Source organism: Vulpes lagopus, chromosome 9 (genome assembly GCF_018345385.1).
Source record: "Vulpes lagopus strain Blue_001 chromosome 9, ASM1834538v1, whole genome shotgun sequence".
Classification (NCBI taxonomy): Eukaryota; Metazoa; Chordata; class Mammalia; order Carnivora; family Canidae; genus Vulpes; species Vulpes lagopus.
This window is the reverse complement of record NC_054832.1, coordinates 30,884,786-30,899,958: the sequence shown is the minus strand read 5'-3', so window position 1 is coordinate 30,899,958 and position 15,173 is coordinate 30,884,786. Positions and strand designations below refer to the sequence as shown.

Sequence of the window (15,173 nt, the reverse complement as noted above, 5' to 3'; positions counted from 1 at the left end):
TTTTTCCCTGCCGGCCAAGAAACAATCACACCGATACTTTATCCTCTAATTCTAGCAGGGAGCTCATTTGCTTCCTTTCAGAGATGATCAAAACTTCATGCCCCTTAGTAACAAAGAAAATGACTCTGAAAGACCACCAGTGCTGGTGCAGTTCAGAGCTTGAAAGAAATCAGCATTGAGGCAAGCCCTAAAGCTTTTGCCATTATAGGATCTAGGAGGAGGTAGAAGCTGGAGTCACAGGGTATATACCAGCTATCCCTTCCAAAGGTGTACAGTGTTGCTTTTAGGATTTCCCTACTCAGAGTGACTTACTATAAGGAATTCTTAATTGGACTCCTAACCTTTGTTTTTTTTCTCCCTGCCCTCCCAACCCATAATCCACGCTGTCATCTCAAAGATCTTCCTAAAAACTTAGAACTCATTGGCTTTGTCTTAAAAGATTTACCATTGCCCGCTACATATATTCCAGACTCCTTATCATAGCACACATAATCTTTCATGGTTTGGAACCTATCTTCCTAGCATCTCTGTGTTCTGTATCCTATTTTAGGAATGCCTATCCATTGGATTGTTGCAAGAGTTCAATGAGAAAATGTATATAGAGTACTTACTGATAACTCGTATTTACTGAATACTTACCATCTTATCTGGTTTCAAGGAGTGGGCTAGGTGCATATGTGTATTCTCCCACTTAATCTTCATACAACCCCATGAGGTATGGATACTTTTATAATCTCCATTTTCTAAACAAAGAAACAGATTTTGAGAAGTCAGGCAACTTGCCCAAGGTCACACCTGTAGACAGAACTGGAGTTGTAATTCTATCTCTCCAACTCCAAAACTGGTGCTTTTTTAGACTTGACTGCTGCCTGGCACATTGCCAAGTGTACAATTCAGTTTGATTAAATATTCATTTATTAAAACCCATTACTATAAAACTTACAGTATCTGGAAAACAACCTTTTCCTTACTTCTCCTGCCCACCAAGGTTAACTGATAAACCACATCTTTAACTTTTTCTAGAAGCCCCCAGCACCTCTTTGCTGACCTCTCTCATAGGGAGTACACTCCCAATGCTGTCGTGTAATAATCTGTTGAAATATCTAATGCCTCTGATCTGTTGGCACTTCCTTAGGTACAGGGACCTTATCTATCTTCTTCATTTTTTTATTCTCAGAGCTGAGCATAATGTGCAGCACCCAACAAATGTTGAACAGATAAAGAAGTGATGCGAACTCTGAACAGAATTGCAAAATATGTGGGGCTTTGCTCTTCCCCCAAAATAAAGAATTTCTCCTTCCATTCACTGTGTAACTGCCCTAACGCTTCAAAGAACACTCCATCAGATTTTATGAAGGAGCACCGTCAGACTTACAGAGGTAAATGGGGGTGAAGAGAAGACAAGAGAAAGCCCTCTCTTTTTTCTCTTTTCCCCACCATAAAATTGAGTGATTTTCCTACCAAAGGAGAGGAGATAACATTTAGAAATAATTCATTTAAAATTCAGAATATAAATTATCTTAAAAAGTTTAAATAATAGTTGTACTTTACACTAAATTTGGTAAGACTCATCTTATGCTTTTTGCCTCCTGATTTTTTTTTTTATTTTTTCCAGAGTTATACTTATATTCATAGCATTTCCTATAGGTTAGTGAAGTTAGGAAACACTCCTAAATTCTGACATCTGAGAGGGAGATCGCCTGATTAGGCATGTGGTCACTGAGTGAGTCAGTGCAAGTCCCTAAAACAGAGCTTGAACCTTCTGACTACCAGTCCGTGGTTCTTTTCACCCAACTACTACCACGTCCCCTGAGGAACTTGGTAAAAATAGAGGATAGAGCTGTTAGCAGAGTAAATCATTGTCATTGCTAGTGTTCAGATTCCATTTTTCCATGCTTAATAGAATAATAATTTAAACTCACAGATGTTTGTGTTCTATTGGTTAGTATGTAAATGTATGTCAAGAATAGGAATGCAGAAATGATTCTAGAATTTACATTATCCCCCAAAATATAGAGTTCACAGATATCAGCATAAACACAAGTGTTAACTTATAAAATAAATAATATTCATTGACTATCATCCTTTATGAAGAGAAAGTCAAACATGATTTTTAATAAACTTTTTTTTTTAACTTGTATAGCAGGATCCTCTATCCTCAAGAGATTCAACAACTATAAGGTCTAAAGCAGATGTGATCTAGATACAATATGATATATCTGCAAATTATAATCCCATGTCTGAAGGGAGTGAAACTCCTTGCCTCTCTCTATGAATTTGAGGGTGAGCCTTAAAATCTCACCTAGTTGGCCTCCTTTGTCTCATTTTTGTATCAGAAAATGGTGGCCTAGCTTTCTCTGAAGAGAAAAAAGTCAGCTAATACCTGGGTTTAGTTCCTTGCATGGCTATATCTGCTAGCTTTGCACCAGTAGACAAATCATTGAGCTTCCTTTACCTCTCTTTTCTAAATTTACAACATGAGAATAATGTTACTCTCCTTCCCCACAAGATTGTTGCAGAGATTAATGACATATGTATGAAAATGGGCTTAAATTATAGAATCTTTGAACTAAAAAGTACGTTTCCAAGGTGAATCTTTTTTTTTTTTTTTTTTTTTAACTTTTATTGGTGTTTAATTTACCAACATACAGAAAAACACCCAGTGCTCATCCCGTCAAGTGTCCACCTCAGTGCCCGTCACCCATTCCCCTCCAACACCCGCCCTCCTCCCCTTCCACCACCCCTAGTTCGTTTCCCCGAGTTAGGAGTCTTTATGTTCTGTCTCCCTTCCTGATATTTCCCAACATTTCTTTTCCCTTCCTTTATATTCCCTTTCACTATTATTCATATTCCCCAAATGAATGAGAACATACACTGTTTGTCCTTCTCCGATTGACTTATTTCACTCAGCATAATACCCTCCAGTTCCATCCACGTTGAAGCAAATGGTGGGTATTTGTCGTTTCTAATTGCTGAGTAATATTCCATTGTATACATAAACCACATCTTCTTTATCCATTCATCTTTCGATGGACACCGAGGCTCCTTCCACAGTTTGGCTATTGTGGCCATTGCTGATAGAAACATCGGGGTGCAGGTGTCCCGACGTTTCATTGCATCTGAATCTTTGGGGTAAATCCCCAACAGTGCAATTGCTGGGTCGTAGGGCAGGTCTATTTTTAACTCTTTGAGGAACCTCCACACAGTTTTCCAGAGTGGCTGCACCAGTTCACATTCCCACCAACAGTGTAAGAGGGTTCCCTTTTCTCCGCATCTTCTCCAACATTTGTTGTTTCCTGCCTTGTTAATTTTCCCCATTCTCACTGGTGTGAGGTGGTATCTCATTGTGGTTTTGATTTGTATTTCCCTGATGGCAAGTGATGCAGAGCATTTTCTCATGTGCATGTTGGCCATGTCCATGTCTTCCTCTGTGAGATTTCTCTTCATGTCTTTTGCCCATTTCATGATTGGATTGTTTGTTTCTTTGGTGTTGAGTTTAATAAGTTCTTTATAGATTTTGGAAACTAGCCCTTTATCTGATATGTCATTTGCAAATATCTTCTCCCATTCTGTAGGTTGTCTTTTAGTTTTGTTGACTGTATCCTTTGCTGTGCAAAAGCTTCTTATCTTGATGAAGTCCCAATAGTTCATTTTTGCTTTTGTTTCTTTTGCCTTCGTGGATGTATCTTGCAAGAAGTTACTGTGGCCAAGTTCAAAAAGGGTGTTGCCTGTGTTCTCCTCTAGGATTTTGATGGAATCTTGTCTCACATTTAGATCTCTCATCCATTTTGAGTTTATCTTTGTGTATGGTGAAAGAGAGTGGTCCAGTTTCATTCTTCTGCATGTGGATGTCCAATTTTCCCAGCACCATTTATTGAAGAGACTGTCTTTCTTCCAATGGATAGTCTTTCCTCCTTTATCGAATATTAGATGGCCGTACATTTCAGGGTCCACTTCTGGGTTCTCTATTCTGTTCCATTGATCTATGTGTCTGTTTTTGTGCCAGTACCACACTGTCTTGATGACCACAGCTTTGTAATACAGCCTGAAATCTGGCATTGTGATGCCCCCAGCTAAGGTTTTCTTTTTTAAAATTCCCCTGGCTATTCGGGGTCTTTTCTGATTCCACACAAATCTTAAAATAATTTGTTCTAACTCTCTGAAGAAAGTCCATGGTATTTTGATAGGGATTGCATTAAACGTATAAATTGCCCTGGGTAACATTGACATTTTTACAATATTAATTCTGCCAATCCATGAGCATGGAATATTTTTCCATCTCTTTGTGTCTTCCTCAATTTCTTTCAGAAGTGTTCTATAGTTTTTAGGGTATAGATCTTTTACCTCTTTGGTTAGGTTTATTCCTAGGTATCTTATGCTTTTGGGTGCAATTGTAAATGGGATTGACTCCTTAATTTCTCTTTCTTCAGTCTCATTGTTAGTGTATAGAAATGCCATTGATTTCTGGGCATTGATTTTGTATCCTGCCACGCTACCAAATTGCTGTATGAGTTCTAGCAATCTGGGGGTGGAGGCTTTTGGGTTTTCTATGTAGAGTATCATGTCATCGGCGAAGAGGGAGAGTTTGACTTCTTCTTTGCCAATTTGAATGCCTTTAATGTCTTTTTGTTGTCTGATTGCTGAGGCGAGGACTTCCAGAACTATGTTGAACAGCAGTGGTGAGAGTGGACATCCCTGTCTTGTTCCTGATCTTAGGGGAAAGGCTCCCAGTGCTTCCCCATTGAGAATGATATTTGCTGTGGGCTTTTCGTAGATGGCTTTTAAGATGTCGAGGAAAGTTCCCTCTATCCCAACACTCTGAAGGGTTTTGATCAGGAATGGATGCTGTATTTTGTCAAATGCTTTCTCTGCATCTAATGAGAGTATCATATGGTTCTTGGTTTTTCTCTTGCTGATATGATGAATCACATTGATGGTTTTACGAGTGTTGAACCAGCCTTGTGTCCCAGGGATAAATCCTACTTGGTCATGGTGAATAATTTTCTTAATGTGTTGTTGGATCCTATTAGCTAGTATCTTGTTGAGAATTTTTGCATCCATGTTCATCAGGGATATTGGTCTGTAATTCTCCTTTTTGGTGGGGTCTTTGTCTGGTTTCGGAATTAAGGTGATGCTGGCCTCATAGAACGAATTTGGAAGTACTCCATCTCTTTCTATCTTTCCAAACAGCTTTAGTAGAATAGGTATGATTTCTTCTTTAAACGTTTGATAGAATTCCCCTGGGAAGCCATCTGGCCCTGGACTCTTGTGTCTTGGGAGGTTTTTGATGACTGCTTCAATTTCCTCCCTGGTTATTGGCCTGTTCAGGTTTTCTATTTCTTCCTGCTCCAGTTTTGGTAGTTTGTGGCTTTCCAGGAATGCGTCCATTTCTTCTAGATTTCCTAATTTATTGGCGTACAGCTGTTCATAATATGTTTTTAAAATCGTTTGTATTTCCTTGGTGTTGGTAGTGATGTCCCCTTTCTCATTCATGATTTTATTAATTTGAGTCTTCTCTCTCTTCTTTTTAATAAGGTTGGCTAATGGTTTATCTATCTTATTAATTCTTTCAAAGAACCAACTCCTGGTTCTGTTGATCTGTTCCACAGTTCTTTTGGTCTCGATATCATTGAGTTCTGCTCGAATTTTAATTAACTCTCTTCTTCTGCTGGGGGTGGGGTCTATTTGTTGCTTTTTCTCTAGTTCCTTTATGTGTAAGGTGAGCTTTTGAATTTGAGATCTTTCCAGTTTTTGAATGTATGCTTGTATTGCGATGTATTTCCCCCTCAGGACTGCTTTTGCTGCATCCCAAAGATTTTGAACGGTTGTATCTTCATTTTCATTAGTTTCCATGAATCTTTTTAATTCTTCCTTAATTTCCTGGTTGACCTTTTCATCTTTTAGCAGGATGGTCCTTAACCTCCACGTGTTTGTGGTCCTTCCATATTTCTTGTTGTGATTAAGTTCTAATTTCAAGGCATTATGGTCTGAGAATATACAGGGGACTATCCCGATCTTTTGGTATCGGTTCAGACCCGATTTGTGACCCAGTATGTGGTCTATTCTGGAGAAAGTTCCATGTGCACTTGAGAAGAATGTGTATTCAGTTGAGTTTGGATGTAAAGTTCTGTAGATATCTGTGAAATCCATCTGGTCCAGTGTATCATTTAAAGCTCTCGTTTCTTTGGAGATATTGTGCTTAGAAGACCTATCCAGGGTAGAAAGAGCTAGATTGAAGTCACCAAGTATAAGTGTATTATTATCAAGGTATTTCTTGAGTTTGGTTATTAATTGGTTTAAATATTTGGCAGCTCCCACATTCGGGGCATATATATTGAGGATTGTTAAGTCCTCTTGTTGGATAGATCCTTTGAGTAGGAGATAGTGTCCCTCTTCATCTCTCACTATAGTCTTCGGGGTAAATTTTAATTTATCTGATATAAGGATGGCAACCCCTGCTTTCTTTTGAGGACCATTTGAATGGTAAATGGTTCTCCAACCTTTTATTTTCAGGTTGTAGGTGTCCTTCTGTCTAAAATGAGTCTCTTGTAGACAGCAAATAGATGGGTCCTGCTTTTTTATCCAGTCTGAAACCCTGCGCCTTTTGATGGGGTCATTAAGCCCGTTCACATTCAGAGTTACTATTGATAGATATGAGTTTAGTGTCATCATATCTATTCAGTCCTTGTTTTTGTGGATTGTTCCACTGAACTTCTTCTTAAAGGGGAATTTTAAGAGTCCCCCTTAAAATTTCTTGCAGAGCTGGTTTGGAGGTTACATATTCTTTCAGTTCCTGCCTGTCTTGGAAGCTCTTTATCTCTCCTTCCATTTTGAATGAAAGCCTTGCGGGGTAAAGTATTCTTGGTTGCATGTTCTTTTCATTTAGGACCCTGAATATATCCTGCCAGCCCTTTCTGGCCTGCCAGGTCTCTGTGGAGAGGTCTGCTGTTACCCTAATATTCCTCCCCATAAAAGTCAGGGACTTTTTTTCTCTCGCTGCTTTAAGGATCTTCTCCTTATCTTTGGAATTTGCAAGCTTCACTATTAAATGTCGAGGTGTTGAACGGTTTTTGTTGATTTTAGGGGGGGATCTCTCTATTTCCTGGATCTGAATGCCTGTTTCCCTTCCCAGATTCGGAAAGTTTTCAGCTAGGATTTGTTCAAATACATATTCTGGCCCTCTGTCCCTTTCCGCGCCCTCGGGAACCCCAATTAAACGTAGGTTTTTCTTCCTCAGGCTATCATTTATTTCCCTTAATCTATCCTCATGGTCTTTTAATTGCTTGTCTCTTTTTTCCTCAGTTTCCCTCTTTGCCATCAACTTGTCTTCTATGTCACTCACTCGTTCTTCCACCTCGTCAAGCCTCGTTGTTAGGACTTCTAGCTTGGATTGCATCTCATTTAATTGATTTTTAATTTCTGCCTGATTAGATCTAAATTCTGCAGTCATGAAGTCTCTTGAGTCCTTTATGGTTTTTTCTAGAGCCACCAGTAGCTGTAAAATAGAGCTTCTGAATTGGCTTTCTGACATTGAATTGTAATCCATATTTTGTAACTCTGTGGGAGAGTGGGCTGTTTCTGATTCTTTTTTTTGAGGGGTTTTCCTTCTAGTCATTTTGCTCAGTGCAGAGTGGCCAAAAACAAGTTGTATTGGGAAAAGGAGAAAAAGAGAGAGAAGGAAAGAAAAGAGAAAAAGAAAAAAGAGAAAGAAGAAAAAAATAGGGGAAAAAGAGAAGAAAAAGAAAGAAAAAGAAAGAAAGGAGAAAAAAGAAAAAAGGGGGGGTGGGGGAAGCAATCAGAAATCAAGAAGAAAGAGAGAAAAAAAAGCACAAAAAAAAAAAAAACAAAAACAAAAAAACAAAAAACAAAAAAAACCACGGGGGAGTATCTTCCGATTCTGTGTAGTTTAAGTCCCTTGACTTCCCTTGGAACTGGTCCGTCTCGCTGGTCTTCTGGGGGAGGGGCCTGCTGTGCTGATTCTCAGGTGTTGGCACTTGGGGGAGCTGCTCTGCCCCTGCCTGGTGCAGGGCTCGGTGGGGGTTGTTGACCCCGTGAGGCCCCGGGAGGAAGCCACAGTGGCGGGGGCAGCTCTGGGACCCTGGATCCAGCCCCCGCAGTAGCTCCGGGGCTCTCCTTCTGCAGGGCCTGGGGGCTCCGGGGCGGGGCCGCTGATCTGCTCAGTTCCAGGCAGGAGCGTCCTTGCTGTCCTGGGCCCTCCCGGCCTCTGCCTGTCCCGGGGGGGAGGCCGGATCCTGGGCTGTGTCCCGGCGCCCTGTGCTCCGAGGCCTGCGCTGTTGGATTCGCGCTCCCGGCGGTGCAGCCCCCTCCGCGGAGCCGCCGCCCGAGCCCCTCCGAGCTGTTCCCGGAGCCGCGCAGCCCCCTCCGCGCGGAGCTTCTTCCTCCGCCCGAGCCGCCGCCGCTGAGCTGTTCCCGGAGCCCCGCAGCCCCCTCCGCGGAGCCGCCGCCCGAGCCCCTCCGAGCTGCTCCGGGTCCCGCCGAGCGCTGCAGCCCTTAGGGAGCTCGGCGCATCTCTCCGGGGCGCAGTTCCTCTGTTACTGTCCCAGGGAGCCCGAGGGCATCCCCGCCTTTCTGGGGATCCTGCTCCAATTCCCGGGGAGCCCCTTTCCGCGGGGAAGGTTGGTGCAGCTCCTGCTCCTCCGGGACGGGGCTCTCCTGTCCTGGGGACACTCGCCCCGGCCTCAGCCCGGCTCCTCGCGGGGCCCCTCCCCCTTGGAGGCCTTTTGTGTCTTTATTTCTTTTTCCCCGTCTTCCTACCTTGATAGAAGCGCGAACTCTTCTCACTGTAGCATTCCAGCTGGTCTCTCTTTAAATCTCAGGCCGAATTCGTAGGTTTTCAGGATGATTGGATGGTTTTCTAGGTAATTTGCTGAGGACCAGGTGACCTGGAGACCCTACTCCTCCGCCATCTTGCCCCTCCCCCTGAATCTACCTCACTATATTTTCAGCTAAGAAAACCAAGATGCAGGAATGGTAAATGCTCTGCCCAAGCATTATTATCATTTAGCCAGAGTCATAAATTTGAAGCTAGAAACCAAATCTTTAGCTTAAGTGTACTTTGTTTTTGTTTCTGTTGGGTTTGGGGTTTTTTGTTTTTGTTTTGTTTTGTTTTTGTTTTTACTAACTGCTTGATAGGCACAGCAGAACTGATATTCTCATGGAAGGAATATAAAGACTATGATAGAATGATCTGAAAGAGGAAGTAGGCTTTTTAACAGCAAGTAACATGACAGCAGATGAGAAAAGAGGAAGTTACAAGGAAGAATATATATTAAAGGGTTCACAGAATGCCAGCCATTTAAAAACTTTTAATTATCCAATTTGTATTACATAGTTAAAATATCTACTAAGCATATTTTTTAATGTACAGAATTAACAAAAGTACATTCCTTCCTTTCCCTGTTTCTAGTACTCTTCTAATTCTAGGACTTGGCAGGTCTTAACAATAAGCAGCAAATCCCTGCTTTATGCTGTGTTGCCCCCTGTGCTGGCTGGGGGTTAAAGGGGTCAGTGGGGATGTCCAAAGGGGCTAAACTGAAGAGAAGAGTAGCTGCTTAGATTAGATGAGGAGTAGGAGTGAAACCCCTCACTCACAAATGACTCTTCAGTGCTTTCCAAACCTAGAGGTTCAATTGGATTTACAAATCATCTTGCAGATACCCTCCTAAAATAATTTTTATATCCCCATAAATTACTTCAGTGACAATAATTCTTCATTTCTCTCCTCATCCTATCAGCTTTGATTAGTGGTGGAAAGGCAGAAGAAAGTATAACTGAGAGCTTAAAACCCTAAGGAAAGGGCAGGTCTCGATAGGATTTGAGTAGTACATTCCAAAGGACATAAGTGCCACGGGTCCAGAGAAGCTCATTGAAAATGTGTGTGTGTGGCGGGGCGGGGCGGGGGGGGGGGGGATGTCAAAAACAGCTTTTCATTACTTTGCTTTTTAGCTTCGAGCTATAGAGGTAACCAATTAAAATTCAAGATGTGATACTACCCTTGTTTTCATGCTGTAGGACTTGATATTGAGTGCTATGTCTCATGGGTGCTAGAAATAACAAGTTAAAGATAGCCTAGGATTACCAGGCAGTATAATCTACAACAATGGAAAGATGATAGAACTGGAAGAGAACCTAAATTCAAGTTCCTACTCTAAAGGTGAACGATTGCATTTGTCTGTGAATAAAGACCTCTTGATTACAGTCACATAAAGCTGTATTTTTCTCTTGTGGAAGAAATCTAGAAGTAGGCAGTTACTGGTATAAATTCAGGATGTCAATTCTCCTTAAAATTTTCTTTGCCCTTTCCTCTTGGTTCGAAGAGGCTATGGCTCTGGGCATCACATCCATCTTCCAGACAAGAACATGGTAGCGGCGGGAAGGAGGGACACCTGTATCAGTGAAGCAAAAACTTTCCCAAAAGCCTCTAGGAGACTTCAGTTCATATCTCAGTGTCCAGAACTGTGTCACAGGGCTATATAGAAAAAAAGAAAGTGAAAAAAAAAGTGCTCTTTTTTTTTTTTTTTTGCTAAGTATATTGTTATTTCAAATAGAATCAAAGTGGAAGAAGGCAAGAATTGATATTAAATAGTTAACCTCCGAAGAGTTATTTATTTGCTTTGCCTATATAACTTTCTAATGTATAAAATAGATATCATGAATATCAGCTTTATCTGTATTCCCTGCCCCCCACCACCCAGCATTGATTAAGGGAAAATAAATAAGGGTTTTTGCAAATCAAAAAGCTTAAAATGTCGGGCTCTGCGTGGAGCCTGCTTCTCCCTCTGCCTGTGTCTCTACCTCTCTCTCTATGTCTCTCATGAATAAATAAATAAAATCTAAAAAAATATATTTATAATTTTTAAAAAAACTTAAAAGTAGTAGATACATTAAAGGTAGCTTTATTAAGAAAGCATTAGAAGGGAAGGGGTTGTTTGTATTAGAAAAAGAAGAAAGATAATGCATACCTTTCTGTTTCTCTAGTCATTAGTGAGAGTAAAATAAGTATAAATGAGCTAAAAGTCCACATGGGGCATTGTAAAAATATATCAATAGGTAATAATAACTTAACCTTAAAATATACCAACTGCAAATTATTCCTGTGGTTCATAAGCTATATGAACTCTTGCCATTTGACCATACTGCAACCCAAATGTGCCTCAGAGGATCTTGAAAGTAAACCAAATGATGTAACACTCATCATTTTTTAAATTTAAGACTATGAGACCTTCAGACTTTTTTTTTTTTTTTTATGATAGTCACAGAGAGAGAGAGAGAGAGAGAGAGAGAGAGAGAGAGGCAGAGACACAGGCAGAGGGAGAAGCAGGCTCCATGCACCGGGAGCCTGATGTGGGATTCAATCCCGGGTCTCCAGGATCGCGCCCTGGGCCAAGGGCAGCCGCCAAACCGCTGCGCCACCCAGGGATCCCCCCTTCAGACTTTTTTAGCGAAAAACATTTATCCTTTGCCAAGCTGTGTTCCATGTTGAAATGTATTTTCCAGTAGATTAACATGTTAACGTTTTTGTTTCAAGAGTATTACTGCATAGGCAAATTAGAATTTAAGCTAAACATCAGAGATCACCTATCTAGTATCCTGAAGCCATCCATATAATAACTTTCTCTTATAAATCCAGATTCAGAAATAGCCAAATAGTTTATCAATTAAACATACCAGGAGCAGTGAAACTCCAAAGCAACATGACTAATTGAAACCACCTGTCTCTTAAGAGGGAGGGTAGACATAAATTAGTAAGGCACTTGATCCATTTAAAGATTTGAGACCACTTTGTAGAGGTATCCTTTTGTTTTAAACCTACTGAGCTGTTTTATCTCTACCATATGACTATAGGAGCACAGTGAATAGGGGTAGAGAACCATAGGTCTCTTGTATATGAATCACAGCTGCATCAAAATTCAGTAAATGCTTAGGCAGTTAAATGGGAACTGCTGAAAATAATCTGTAGCATTCTTTTCAAAATAAGATTATACCAGTTCCCTTTGGAGAATCTTCTTCTGGCTTTTTGCTGTATAAATTGGGACTTGACCTCATTTGTGAAGTCTAGAAAAATACTCCATGGGGTCAACGGAGCACAGGAATTTTTTCTGGATCAAGGGAAGTGGTTATGTAATGGATATCATTGGAAAAGGAGAAAATACTAACTAAATATTTCAAGTACTGGTTCAATAGTGAAAGGTAAGGAAGATCGCATGTGAGTGGGAAGAGATGAGGGGCAGAAAGGAGAACTGGAAGACTGGAAATGTTTGAAATTCTTTAAACTGGAGTCTATGCGTACACAATTACAACCTGTAGTTTTATAGAGTGTTGTTTGCTGGTACTTTCTAAGGATGATAACCAACTGTTGCTTTTCCATGTATGGGTGGAACATGAAGAAGGCAAATATCTTCAGAAATATTCGCCCTTGGACTGTTTATGCATCTCCTTTTGTATTTATCTATTAGTCTTTTTTTGGCGCACACACACCAAATCTATCAAAATATCTTTGTGGCTTTAATTTTGTAAGCAGCTATAAAATGAATTGTAAATGATAAGGATATTTTATGGATATGAGTCTAGACTGGGAGCATTTAATGAACGTATAATATGCTTTCCTTGCATTCTGTTAGTGTTTGTTTATTCATTTAATTCAGTCAGCAAATAGTTACAGAATGACTATTATGTGTCAGTAGTGACCTAGGTCATGAGGTAAGAGATCATAATCAGTTTACTAATAAAAACTTGACCCTAATAACAATGGATAAATGTTCAATGATTTTCCACATGAATTTACTTGAGAACATATTACTGATACAGTGATTTAGTAGCCAACTGAAAAAAAAAAATCCCTTCAGTACAGCTTTCACCCTCTGTCCTGAGGAAATTGCTGTCTTTGCTATGTATTATGTATAAGACCTTATATAATTCTATACCCCTCATCAGGATACAGTGCAAAAAAAAAAAAAAGCTAAAAACTTACAGTTTGAAAACTGAGATAAAATCAGAGATACTGGGAATATTTGGTTCATATACTAGATAAGAAAGGAAATATCTATATATCCATTGAAAAGATGTTACTGATATGTTCCTAAACCTAAATACATTTCAAGAAGGCAGAAGATTTCTCAGGAGATTTAGATCTTGCAAATATTAAGAACGAAGAAAGTCGGGACATGATCTGATCCATTTAAACCTACCCTTCGGTTTTAATGAAAGGTTTGGGGAGAAAAACTAGTGTTCTTTATGCTTAGTGTGGAAACAGATATTACCTTCAAGTGGTATCGTGTAAGTACATGGCTAGCTTTGCAATGTCATCCATTATTACAGTAATTGATTACGTAACACATTTTCTGTGCCTTTTACTGTTTTCTGGAATGTGGGAAAACAGCTATGGCCTAAGATCTGAATATGGTTATGAAATACTATTTAATTTCTAGGTAGTCTTATTTAATTCCTTTTTATGTTTGCCTTTTAAGCAATAATTTCAGGTAAAATGCATTTAAATGCCTGGAAATAAAACAACTTGTCAAATGAAATGCTCTATTATCTAGTAACAGATAGATGGATTGTCCTTGTAGGGTGAAGCTTATTCTGTATTGATCTTGATTTTGTTTTAGGTACTATATATATATATATATATATATATATATATATATATATATCTCATATATATATTATATACATAATAGCTATTAACTATATATAATAGCTATATATATTTAATAGCTATTTTAGGTGCTATGTATATTTAGGTGCTATATATATACATATATTATATATATATAATAGCTACAGAAATAAAGGGCACTTTTTTTTTAGAGGGAGAGTGTGTGCATACGTGTGTGCAAGCAGGTAGAGGCGGGGAAGAGGCAGAGGTATAGAGAGTAAATCTGAAGCAGGCTCCATGTCCAGCACAGGGCCCAACACAGGACTCAGTTTCATAGGCCTGAGATCATGACCTGAGCTGAAATTAAGAGTCAAACACTTGAGCCATCCAGGTGCCCCCAAAGGGCACTTTTTATACACCACTATTTTATCATTTAAGTTTTTGCTGCCTTTTCTTAAGTTAGACATAATTATGTAGCCTACCATATGATTTCTAGTTAAATCACTGGGTTGCTTGCATCACAGATAAAGAAAGACTGTTATTCCAAAATACTGCATACTAGTAAAATTATGGTAACACCACTGCTCTTCTCTTACCATGTGTCTCTCTTGCAAATAACTCTTCAAAAGTAACTGACTTTCAAATATTCTCTTCAGTTATTTTGCTTTGGCCCTGGTACTCTTTGCCAGTTCTACTTCCTTACTTTACTCTTCATGTTAAACTAAGAGAATACATCTCTGAAATAAATATATTCAGAGTCTTAAAGGAAAAACATCTTATAGGAAGAAGTCAATCTCAAAAAGAAAAGAAAAAAGAATAAAGTGTAAAACAAAGTTAGGCTCATTGCCTAATTTATTTTTTTTGGCCCTGATCATCTGGACCAGCACTTGCTTGTTGTAAGAGATGACTCTAAGTTACTCTGTGCTGATGGAATTTAGAAGGTCATGGCTTCAACTTACAGTTGCAGACTTCAGGCCCATATAAATCATGTGTTGTGTTCCTGTGGTCAGTCAAAAAAAACTTCAAAAAGTAGTGTGCTATTTGGGATTTTACCCAAAGTATGAGGTTTTATGTGGGGATTCTTTCCAAACTTCCAAAGCCTATTAAAGAAAGAAGGAAATATAAGTTTGTCCCATGAGCTCAACTTCTGTAATCTCTTGAAGATTTACTCTCTCACTAAACCCCAGTCTTGATATGAAAACATTTCCTTATTACTGATAACACACAAAAAGATTATATAATTTATGTGAGATTTACATGAATGAACAATAAGCTTCCTTAGTTCTGTAATATACACTTAAGATGTTTGGTTTGGAACTATTTCATAGTGCACAATATTGTTACCTAAATTTCTATGATGAACCACCAAGAATTAACACTCTTGAAAGACTTACTTGGGTGAGCTGATAGAAGATTAAAACATAGTCTTATTTGTAGGCTGTATAAGCCATGGTAATCTAAAAGAGAAATTAAAACATAAAAGGGCGCCTGGGTGGCTCAGTTGGTTAAATGTCTGTCTGCCAAATGTCTGTCTGCCTTCAGCTCAGGTCATGGT

The 15,173-nt window shown here is 39.4% G+C and overlaps 1 protein-coding gene across 8 annotated transcripts in view; it reads left to right on the top strand.

Moving 5' to 3' along the window:
* Window positions 1-15,173, top strand: part of OXR1 (oxidation resistance 1) — a 461,178-nt gene that overhangs the window by 341,495 nt on the left and 104,510 nt on the right. The window contains exon 2 of one of the 8 annotated variants that reach the window (XM_041769238.1): window positions 1,178-1,379. The exons of the other annotated variants lie outside the window; for them this stretch is intronic. Within the exon in view, the coding sequence (XP_041625172.1) occupies window positions 1,229-1,379 (151 nt within the window). The 5' untranslated portion in view covers window positions 1,178-1,228. The remainder of the gene's footprint in view (window positions 1-1,177; window positions 1,380-15,173) is intronic. 8 annotated transcript variants of the gene reach the window in all.